The sequence below is a fragment of the Vigna radiata genome, chromosome 1 (genome assembly GCF_000741045.1).
Source record: "Vigna radiata var. radiata cultivar VC1973A chromosome 1, Vradiata_ver6, whole genome shotgun sequence".
NCBI classification, from domain to species: domain Eukaryota; kingdom Viridiplantae; phylum Streptophyta; class Magnoliopsida; order Fabales; family Fabaceae; genus Vigna; species Vigna radiata.
In genome coordinates this window covers 9,474,686-9,487,138 of record NC_028351.1, presented here as the reverse complement: position 1 = coordinate 9,487,138, position 12,453 = coordinate 9,474,686, and the positions used below count along the sequence as shown (strand labels likewise).

At 30.5% G+C, this 12,453-nt stretch overlaps 2 protein-coding genes across 3 annotated transcripts in view; both read left to right on the top strand.

Moving 5' to 3' along the window:
* LOC106772373 (UDP-glycosyltransferase 708D1-like) overlaps positions 1-12,453 on the top strand; it is a 31,369-nt gene that overhangs the window by 17,569 nt on the left and 1,347 nt on the right. Inside the window, exons 2-3 of one of the 2 annotated variants that reach the window (XM_022784213.1) lie at positions 9-134; positions 6,334-6,388. In XM_022784213.1, coding sequence (XP_022639934.1) covers positions 9-134; positions 6,334-6,348 — 141 coding nt within the window. In that variant the 3' untranslated portion in view covers positions 6,349-6,388. Of the gene's footprint in view, positions 1-8; positions 135-6,333; positions 6,389-12,453 lie in introns of those variants that run through there. The other variant, XM_014658753.2, reaches the window with a different exon arrangement.
* LOC106757078 (UDP-glycosyltransferase 708D1-like) lies at positions 4,816-6,381 on the top strand. Its single transcript, XM_014639666.2, has one exon. The coding sequence runs from the start codon at positions 4,906-4,908 to the stop codon at positions 6,346-6,348; it is 1,443 nt and encodes a 480-aa protein (XP_014495152.1). The 5' UTR covers positions 4,816-4,905; the 3' UTR covers positions 6,349-6,381.

Genomic DNA, 12,453 nt, shown 5'->3' with positions numbered 1-12,453 from the left:
TCAAAGAGATGATGAGCAATGAGTCTTTGAGGATCAAAGCTGGAGAAATGAAGGAGGCAGCAAGGAAGGCTTGTGGTGTTGGTGGAAGTTGTGAGCTTATTATTAAGAGATTAACTGAGGAGTGGAAGAGGAAGGCTCAAGTCAACTGAGCATTGTCACTCAGTTTTAAGTCTGCTTTTGAATTTCTTTAAGAAAATAACACAGTAGTAATCTCAATGGCGTGAAATAGTATGCAGACATCTACTCAAACTGTAATTTGTGGTTACGTTTTCCAAATTTGGTTGACTGTTTGTGTTTAATGCTTTTTATTTCTTTGTTACAAAAATATTGCAGTTGGGTTTGGAAATTTACCAAAATCTGATATTTCCATTATCAAAATCTTATTTTAACAATACTTTTTTCCTTTTTTTTAGCAACACTTTTTATAACAACTAGTTCATCACGAAAATATAATATATACGTGATAAGTTATGATTGATATGTTTAAAATAATATAAAATTTAAATAAATCACTCTTATTATTAAAAAATTGTTAAAAAAATTGTTAAAATATCTTCTCCTTCACTGTTACCATGTTTGCATGAGAAAACTCCACTGAAAAGAGAGAGAAAGAACGTAAAAACATTTTTTTAGACTACACTTATTAAACAGTGTATTTTTTATTTTTTTATAAAGTAACAGTGTAAAAATTGAACTAATTATATAAATATTATAAGGGTTGAATATGTTTTTAGTCTCTATACTTTGAGGCGATTTTGGTTTTAGTCTATTTTCAAACTATGGTACAATTTAGTCTTTCAACTTTAGAAAACTCTGGTTTTAATCCTTTTTACCAAATTTTTTTAACTTTATTTGTTGTTGTTTCAAATGCGTTTCTCAGTTAACATTAAGGTAAAAATGTGTCAAACAATATAAACAATCCAAATGCTATAATAAAACATGTTTGAAACAACAAATAAAGTTAAAAAAATTTGGTAGAAAAGACTAAAATCAGAATTTTCTAAAGTTGAAGGACTAAATTATACCATAGTTTGAAAATAGACTAAAACCAAAATTGCCTCAAATTACAGGAAATAAAAACATATTTAACCCATATTATAATTACACATCCAGATGAACTTAACGGAAGCCAAAAAATCAGAATAAAATGCTTATTTCCTAACATTGCAGCTTTTAAAATATCCGAACGTAGTTTTGTTTTTTCAAATTTTTACTGTCTCAAAACTTGATGGTATCATTATTTGAAGAGAGAGTATCTCATTCTTTTATAAAATCTGTCCAGGGCTCAAATAAATGGATTTGTTACTGACACGTTGAAACAAAAATCAATAACTATTCCATAGCTTTCATGTAAATGAAAAAGTAAAAACTTAGGTGCTTACGCTAAATTTACTGTTCATGATAATTTGGGAGCGATGAAATTAACTATAGGAATGATTGATATTATCGATGGTTATAAATCGTCAGTAATATATAAAATCTGTCGGTAATTACCGATAGTCAACATATCATCGATAAAATGGTACTAGTAAATTTTACCAATGGAATTTTCATCCGTTGGTAATTACTAACGAATTTTTCGTCCTTTGGTAATTATTGAAAGATTTTGGACTTTGGTAATTATCTAAGGCTTGTGACCGTTGATAAATTCGTCGGTAAATGTCGCGACTTGGTTCATCTTCTTTCTCTTCCTTCCTCACTCTGTGTCATTTTATTTTTTTTCATTTCTTCGAACTCCGCCACCAAAACAGCATTAGGTGAATAGCCATAGGGAATCATAGAGAGTTGAGCTCGCCGAAAAAGTTTAAGATCGGTGATGTTATGTCATTTTATCATGGAGAGTTAAGCTAGCTGAAAAAGTTTAGGACCGGTGATGTTCCTAATCTCACAAATGAACTCTACAACAGCTCGTTGGAAAACTTGAGCTCGTCGGAAAAGTGGAGAGCATCCCGTGATGTGGAGAAGAGGAATGTGATACTATGTATTCCAACAAAAATAATATATTTTACATGACGATGTTTTTCTAAAGTTTTTAGAGAAGAGGAAGGTGATACAAGAAAATGAAGTTCTGGCATGCCCTTTATTTTCAAGGTTTAATCATTTAAAACATCTCTATTTTTGTAGGATTTTCTCAATTAGGTCCCCGTATTGTAGAGTCTCTCAATTAGGTCCCTGATTGTGAAAAAATGGATCAATTGAGGATTTGCCGTTAATTTGGGTGGACGACATTAAAAAGTGACGTGCGTGTCTGGGTGACATTAGCAAGTTTTACTTAACTGACAGAATATGGTGAACTGAGTTGGATTTGTTTTATTTAAATATTAAGGGCTTGCCGTTAATTTGATTTGTGTTTTATGTGTAATAAACATAGTTTTAGTTTCAATGATGATGAGAATGAAATGATGTCTTGTACGTCTGTTGTTGTACCTTTATTCCATTTTAATGAAAACAAGAGTTATTTGATGTGTTTGAGTAAGAAATTGAATTTTGGTTATGGTTTTAGAAAGATGTGTTTGAGTAAGAAATTGAAGTCTGTTGCACCAATACGCAATTGTCATTTATCACGCTTGGGGGAAACCCTCAATTCTCCAACGCATCACGCACACCAGCAATCACAAGCCACCGTCGCATAGCGTCTAGCAACCCTAACCCTCCATCGAAATTGCCACCATGACGCGCAACCATCTTCGTCGCCAAATCCCGTCAAACGCAAGCCTCTCTGCCAAAGCGTATTTGCCTTCATTCTCATCCAAATTCCATGGACGCTGCACCTCCATCATCAATCTCCCACAACCATGGAAGCTTGCTTCTTCGTCGTACTTGCAAGCAAAAACCCAATCGCGATTGAGTTCAAGTTTGCATCCTACGAGAAGTCATGTTCGCATCTTCGGACCTCCATAATCACCTTCGCGTTTCCATCGAGACCAGTTTACACCATCATCCTTTGCACGAACCGCCACAACGTCGTGACTACTTTGCCTCTAGTAGCACAACTCACCAGCAACGTCAACCTGAAAAGTCAAACTAAACCCAAATCCATAAAACTACAACAAAAGCCATAACATCTTCTCCTCCGTGAGCATTCAAACCTGCAAAGAGGAGACAAAATCCCAAATCGAAGAAACCCTAAATCACATCTAAGTTGCTGGCGCATCAACAATGGCAAGATCGTGTTTCTCGACGTTTGTCATCTTCCTCAACTACCATCTCCTCTCGCATGACCTACAAAAAGGAAGACCAAGAAACCAGATGCAGCCGCCGCAGAAGCAAGAGAGCGTCTTTCCCTCAATCTGCAAAACCCTAATGTCAGTTCTGGTTATGGAAAACCCTCAATTTCTAAATAAAACAAATCCAACCTAGTTCATCATAACCTGTCACGTGAGTAAAACCTCTTAATGTCACTCTGTCACACACATAAATTTTTAACGTTGTCCATCCAAATTAACGACAAACCCTCAATTGATCCAATGTTTTACGATCAGAGACCTAATTGATATATTTTACAATACAAGAACCTAATTAAGAAAACATACAAAAATAAGAATGTTTTAAATGATTAAACCTATTTTCAATATCAGAAAGGCAACTCAACAGTTTCTTACTTCTAGAAAATCAATCCTAGTTTGGAATGACTATTATAGATGGTTTGTATCCGACATATTTTTCTCGACTTAGAAACTTAGAGGTGGTAGACATTGAAATGCAAGCTGTTTGATCTTAATTAAAAGTTTTGTAATGTTTTCATAGATTTGTAAGCTACTCTATTATTAAGTTCTCTTGACTATTCATTTGCAATCGATGTTGATGTTCTTTTTTATTTAATTTAAAACCAATGTTTGAATAGTTTCTTATTGTCCCTTGATTCATTGCTAAGATAATTTTTCGTAATGTCTAAAATTGTCATTTAGTATATATAAAAATTATATTTAACTTAAATTATTGTATTTAAAATACTATGTTTCAATAATTTTAATTCATTTTATATAATACGTATGAATATCATTTCTCTCTCTCTATATACAAATGTTTCTAATTTAATTCATAATTTATTTAAATTATTCATGCAATTAAAATTGTTAGTCTTTAACAAAATTATATATAAATAAAGTGAATAATTAAATAATATATATATATATATAAATGATAAACTAATTTAAAATAAAATTGATATTTATTTTATGTTCTATCATAATATTTTTAATTTTTATCAACTAATTTATATAATTTTTAAATTATACTTATACTTCTATAATTAATATAATAAATATGTTATATTTATTTAAAAGAACCGTGTGTTGGCGTGTAAATACCGGTATTATTTAAAGTTTATTGACAAAATGTGCACATGGAAAGATTCTTAACCTAAATTACAGACTGTTCAAGTCTCATGGAAATATTATTTAAAGTTTCTTCACAAACTGTTCACTTTAAACTGACTTCACCATTCTTGACCTATAACTGAATCGATTAGTTAAACTTGAAGACTTGTCAAATCTTTCCCAAAGCAATTGTTGTTATAGTTATGTTATTATTATATTAAGTTAATTATCAATATAAGTTTTTTTATGAGATTTTAGTACCATATAGTTTATTACGTGTGATTTGAGCTCAATTATTTATGAGTATATCTCTTTAGAACCAAAATATAAAAAAATAAAATACAATATTAAACTAATAAATACAATTAATAATTCAACAATTATCTTATTTTTCTTTACTTTTCTTCTCTACATTCCAAATTAATTATTTTCTTTCTCTTTCTCGTTTTCCATCCTTTTTCCGGACAAATCTTAAATAAGACCATGCAGTAGATTTTGAAGTGTACCAATAAAAATGTATCTTTTTCTCTTCATCTCACAACACAACAGCGACCCCATACACTTGTGAGATCAAACACACCAAAAAATGCATGTTCCTGAAGCTGCAGTTCATGTGGCTTTCCTCACAAGTGCTGGTATGGGTCACCTCAACCCATGCCTCAGACTAGCCTCAGTGTTCCTCCGCCATGGTTGTAAAGTCACTCTCATCATTCCCAAGCCCACTGTCACTCTTGCTGAATCAAACCTCATCTCTCGCCTTTGTTCTTCTTTCCCTCACCAGGTAACTCAAATTGACTTCAACATCACCCCTTTGGATCCTACCACCGTTAACACCGCCAATGACCCTTTTTTCCTTCAGTATGAAACCATTCGTCGTTCGGTTCACCTTCTATCTCCAATCCTATCTTCTCTTTCAACTTCTCTCTCAGCTTTCATTGTCGATGTTTTCTTAATTTCTCCTATACTCCCCATCGTTGACAAAATGTTTTGTCCCAGTTACATTCACTTCACCTCCTCAGCTAGAATGTTATCTTTCCTTGCATACGTTTCTGTTCTTGCTGATTCCGATCCAGCTGCACAACCACACCCGTCTACGTTAGTTGGTGATGCTATTCATATCCCGGGTATCACATTACCAATACCAAGATCCTCGGTCCCTCCCCCTTTTCTTCTTGAAGGTATCAACTCCTTTCAGAGAATGATCATGGAGGACGGTCGCAACCTCAAGAAGCACCATGGGGTTTTCATCAACTCGTTTGAGGAACTGGAAGGAGAGGNACTAGCAGCGTTGAATGAAGGAAAAGTGGTTAGAGGGCTGCCCCCGGTATATGGAATTGGTCCCTTGATGACGTGTGAGTTTGAGAATGTAGATGAAGGTGAAAAGGGTTGCATGAGTTGGATACTGGAGTGGCTTAATGAACGNGCTGAAGGGTCGGTGGTGTATGTTAGCTTGGGGAACAGAACTGAGACAAGGAGGGAGCAGATAAAAGACATGGCTTTGGGGTTAATAGAATGTGGGTATAGTTTCCTGTGGGTGGTTAAGTTGACGAGGGTTGACAGAGAAGAGAAGGAGGATTTGGAGGATGTGGTGGGGAGTGAGTTGATGAGTAAGGTGAGGGAGAAGGGTGTGGTTGTGAAGGAGTTTGTGGAGCAGACAAAGATTCTGGGGCACCCTGCAGTTGGAGGATTTGTGACTCATGGAGGTTGGAATTCGGTAACTGAGAGTATAAGGGAAGGAGTGAATATTCTGATATGGCCTCAGGGTGCGGATCAGAAGTTTAATGCAGAGGTGGTTAGGATGAGTGGGGTTGGGATTTTGGGTGAGGAATGGGGGTGGGGGACACAGAAGGTGGTGGAAGGGAANGAGATTGCTAAGAGAATCAAAGAGCTGATGAGCAATGAGTCTTTGAGGGTCAAAGCTGGAGAAATGAAGGAGGCNGCAAGGAAGGCTTGTGGTGTTGGTGGAAGTTGTGAGCTTATTATTAAGAGATTAACTGAGNAGTGGAAGAGGAAGGCTCAAGTCAACTGAGCATTGACACTCAGTACTATTTTGCCTATTCACAATATTAAGTTTAAGTCTGCATTTGAAATTCTGTCAGAAAATAATACAGTCGCAATCTCAATTGCATGATATAGTATGCAAACAGCTACTCAAACAGTAATTTGTTGTTTTATTCTGTGGTTACATTTCCAATTAGGTTCAGTGTTTGTGTTTAATGCTTTTTATTTCTTTGTTACAAAAAGTAGTGAGTTGGGTTTGGAAATTGATGAAAATTCGATATTCACACTGTTACAATGCTTGCATCAGAAAGCTCTGTATTGTGAGATTAATGAACATCCCGTTTTTCTCCTTTTTTTTTTTTTTTATTTCCTTAGGTTCATTGTTCTTTTCTTCAAATTTAGGCAGGTGGGGGCAGAAAAAGAGGCTGCACAATCAATAATCAAATATTTTGTTTCCTAACCCAGAACTCCAACTTTTTGCAGAAAACCCGTAATTCAACAGATTCTAAGTGCTGCAACTTTTATCAGTAAAAATCACTGAGTCTAAAGTTTTTTACATCCGTTTCTCACAATCTTGTTTTAACTTTCACAATAACTAGTTATGATGATAATATTTTATTGACTAAAAATAATTTCTTTTACATGACACTGTTTTTCTAAACTTTACTTTGATTGAATTACTAGATTTTTCCATTTCTTAAGTTGCAATGTATTAGTCATACTGCTAATTTTGCTTAAACCACATTTTGATAACTTTTTGGCAAGTATACCAAATCGTTACAAGTAATACAATGATAAAGTTAAGAGTATCGTTCTCCCAAGGGAATTTGTGTTACGTTATTCAATTTAATAGTATTTATCAAAATCAATTTGACAACAAATTAGAATCTGATTCAGTGAACTGAAAGTAAGAAATTAACCGAATATTAAAATTTGAAAATTAAAGATGGAAGAAAGCTTAGTTGGAATTGACTTCATGGCTACCATTACAGTAACTTTTCTGAACAATATAATTTGTGTTCAAACATTAACATCACAGTATCTTGGTTTAATCCCTTAAAACAAGTTCTAAAGAATTATGCTCAATTATTAATTCCTTAAGTAACTAAACATAACCTTTGCATTAAGATCTGTTGTTTATAAATGACCAGAAGAATTGAAATCATTCCTAGCTTCGTTCCTTCTTGTTGCTTTTCTTACGTTCATACTCAAATTTACTTCCCAGTACAATTTGAATATATTAAATATATTATACTTCCGTATAATCACAAGTAAAACAAGAAAAGCATATGAACAGAACTTATATTGAACAGGAAAAATTACATCAAGTGTCAGCCATTACAATCAATTCCAACGAACAGAAATTTAGCATATCTTAGACATCACAAACGTACTCATTTCAGCAATTCCTTGCATTATGTGCAGTCTTGATGTCTTTAGAGAGTCTTCTGATGGTCTTCTCTTGGTATCCAGAGCAGTTATGTATTTTTGGAATGTTAGAAGATCCCGTTTCTGCCTCTCTGTCATGTCTTTAAAGAGCAGTTAATTATTTTAATTCGCTCAGCGCACAAGAGTGTATTCGTTGTGCGAATTAGTTTTAATTATACACTCAACTGCTGTAATTCGCTAAGCGCACAGTCTCTGATGCACTATGTGAATTTTCAAAATACTGCCCTTTTTTTAATTTTCATTATTCGCTCAGCGCACATATGTGTGTACGCTATGCGAATTAATTTTGCTGGCTCTGCGAATTTGCTTGCGCTCTGCGAGAATTGGCTCACAGCTTCCACTTTGTACAATTTTTTCCTGAACAATAATTTACGTAATAATCTACTTCCTATTATAACTTTTCACTGAGTAAAAACATAAATAATTACAAGATTAAGATCATTTATAAGTGTAAAAACATCTATTTTTCACACTTATCAACATTTTCTTTTTACATCAACGAAAGATACTCAGTAAAATGCGAGGAAGAGATTTGATACAAGAAAATGATGATCTGCATTCCCTTTTTATCAGTTGCAGAAACAGACAACTCTTGTTTCTGACTTCTAGAAGATCAATCCTAGGTTGAAATGAGTGTTATAGCTGAGAATGGTTTTACCTAATAAACCACAAGATCACGTTGGGAGGTGATTTTTAGAAGAATCTGACGACTTTTTCTAACAATTTTTTTTATAATAAATTACTTATTATTATTTTATTAATTGGTATATTTAAAATATTTTTTTTATAATAAATTACATATCATTATTTTATTAATTGATAAATTTAAAACAGACTATTCATAAAATATTATATAAATAATTATAAAAAAATTATTAAAAAAATATTTCTTTTCTAAAAAACAAAAAATGTTCAAAATAAACAGGTTGAAAATCTCATAATAACTGAAAATAAAATAATTTCATAATACATAAATAAATATAAATCTTATTTTACAAGTTAATTTTATAAATTAAGTATAACATCTTTGTTTTTAATACCTTCATAATATATAACAATGATTAAGAAGAGAAAGAGAGAGGGGTTTATTGAGTACTTTATGAGTAATGGAGTTTTTAAATATGTTAACTGTTTGCACAGTAAAAGTAGAGAGGAAAGATACTGCTGATAAAACGAATTGTGTTAAGAAAGAGAAGCAAAACTGTTATTAAAGTTTGATGTTGCAGTTAATTAACAGGTTGTTATTCTTAATTATTCACGTGTAATTATATAATTTTAGATTCTATATTCACGTTTTTATTTCTCAAATGTTGTTTTATAGCAGCCCAAATAAAATATTTATTACTCAACAGCGACACAAGTATTCTAATAAATATGTCTATTTACGAATTAGGAGAGATCAAGGTTAAATTATTAGGAAATTAGAAGTCGAGAAAAAAAAATACACTATTAAAAATGATTAACCATCTTTATATAAAATTTTAATACAAAAAATTTTAGAAATAATATTACTCATTTATTTTTTAAATTTATTTTCGATCATACTGATCAATTCCTTAATTTAAAAGTAAAAGTAAAAATAATTAAAATTTAAAATCTATTATGAGTTCTTTTATGAAAATATATAAATTAAATAAATAAATTTAAAGAAGAAAATTGTAAATCATGAAAGCTATAACTTTTTCATGATCCTAAACTTTTGAAAAAAAAAAGCCAAAGAAAAAAGAAAAAAGTTTTACAAAGTCTAAGCTGTGTTTTCTAATCACGTTAGGCGTTATAGTACTTTAATACCGTAGGTTACAACTTTAAAGTTCACTCATTTGCATCATAAAATAAGATGAAAAAATATAGAATATATTAAGAACTTAAAAGTAAATATTTAGGATGTGTTTATTTGAGGAGGATGATTTGAGGGAGAGAAAGTAAATGGATTTGAGAGTAAATTATGTGTTGTTTTTTAAATAGAAATGATTAAAAGTATATTTAAAAGTAAAGTTTATGAAAGTTAGATTAAAAATATATATTTTAATAGATATATAATGAAGAATATCAAATTGTCTCTAATGATAATATTAATATAAAATAATACTTATGAATAATATTTTTTGATAAAAAATTATTTGAAATAATAGAATTAAAAAAATTAATAAATAATTAAAATAGAGAAGAAATATGTAGATTATAGTAAAATAGAGAAATATAAATTTTATAAATTCTTTGGATATATTTTTTCATAAATATTTAAAAGAAAAAGTTAAAATATAAGATAATTGTTTTATAATTAAAATTAGTATATTATTATTATTATTTAATATTATTATTACTATTATATTAATAATAATAAGAATATTAAATATTACTATTATATAATATTACTATCAGTATTTAATATTATTATTATATAATATTATTATTATATGATATGAACATATATAGTGTGGGGGAGGGGAACAAATTACATGGGGAAGAAAACTGATAACAAAAAGTGATGAAATTGATTAACCGTGGAGATACTAGGGATAGTATGATAAAAAAATTATTTTATATCTTCGTATTGTTGAAATAGTATCCCACAATTCTCCTCTTTACTCACTCACAAATTGTTAAAAAGAAAATCTCTCATACTTTTGATATATTTATTCTAAAGAGTATTTTAACGAGATTTGTTTTTCTATTGACATATTGTTTCATTTGATATCGAATTGATGTCGAATCATTTATTAATATTTAGTCTTACGTTTGAGATATATAGACTTTAACATGAGAGATGTGTGTTAAAGATCTCACATCAATTAGACATAAAAATAAGTTTATAGTATATAAGTGAATGTGAACCTTATTTTATAAGTTAGTTTTGTAGAATTAAATTAGATTTAAAATCCATATCTTAACTATCAAACCAAAAAAACTTAAGTCTATTGATAATCACCTAGTTAAATAATGATGAATACATTTATTTTCTTTGTGAAAAACTTTTATAATAGCATCTCACTCTCTTTAAGATATTTAATGACTATTTTTTGGAGTGCTTTTGGAATAGAGAGTAGATTTGAAAAATTAGAAGAAAAAAAATAATAATAAAAAGTTAAGATTGTTTAAATTAGGAAAAAAAATAGTGAAAAGTGTGAAAAAAAATGAAAAGAAAGTTTATGAAATTTATGAATAGTGAGGTTGATATATAATATACTTAAAAAGTAAATTTTTAAAAATAATCTAATATAAAATGAAATTTTTAAAAAATGTAATTTAATTTAAAATATATTAAAACAAATTATCAAAATTTAAATAAATAAATTTTATTTTATTTTATTTAAATAATTATTATGTAATAATTAATTAACTATAACTTTTGTCAGCACTATTCAAAATCATATCTCTCTTTCATACGTTAACCACCTCGAGGTGATCCTTTCATACTGCCTGTCTTTTGATATGTGAACATCCAACTACTATATAACGTTCATTAGTGCTCCTTCTGTTTTCCATAATCTCCTCTCACTTCCTTAATGCTTAATCAATTGCATTTTTTTAGCTCGTTAATCAATTGCTTTCAATATTTTTCGCCTCATCTTTCTCTAAATCTCTTTGTAAATGCCGTAATAGTGATATAACAGCTACGATCAATATGAAATTACCACCCTACCCTTACTGTCAACTTTCATACAATTTTTTATAACATAAGATTTCAATGTCTTATTTTTTAAATCGGATACAAAATAAAAATTTACTTATTAAAGTAGAATGGAATAAACATTTAAGTCAAAATATTTAAAAAATAAATTGTTTGACATTATTTGATACTCACATAGAATGTTTGACATTAAAAAAGTAAAATAATAATAACTTTTTTATTTATAAAAACAAAAAAAGTAAAAAATAACGGAGAAGAATGTGAAATAGTTATAAAAAAATTTTGGAATGTTAATAACATAAATAAAAAGTTTGTAGACAGACGGTGAGAGTGTGGGTCGAAAGATGTTCGGCGTAAAGTTTGGAATGCAGATATGCCAACATTCTTTACAATTTCATTAAAAACACGTCAAAAGTTACAAATAAACTCCATAATATTATATTTTTTCAATTGCGTGTTTTTTCTATAATTAAAATATAACAAATTAATGTACTATTAAAAATAATAAATAGAATTAATAATTAAGCAAATTACTTATTTTTCTGTCTTTATGTTCCTTTCTTGTATTCATTACTTCACTTTTTCCTTGGACAAATCTAAATAAGACAATGCAATAGATTTTCAGCAGTACCCAAAAAAAAACTCTATCTTTTTCTCTCCCTTGATCTCAGAACACAACAGCAACTCTTGTGAGATCCAACACAACAAAGAATGTCTGTTCCTGAAGCTGCTGTTCATGTGGCTTTCCTCTCAAGTGCTGGCATGGGTCACCTCAACCCATGTCTCAGACTAGCCTCAGTGTTCCTCCGTTATGGCTGCAAAGTTACTCTCATCATTCCCAAACCCATAGTCTCTCTCGCTGAGTCAAACATCATCTCTCGCTTTTGTTCTTCTTTCCCTCATCAGGTAAGTCAAATTGACTTCAACCTCACCCCTTTGGATCCAAACACGGTTAACACCAATGACCCTTTTTTCCTTCAGTATGAAACCATTCGTCGTTCGGTTCACCTTCTATCTCCAATCCTATCTTCTCTTTCAACTTCTCTCTCAGCT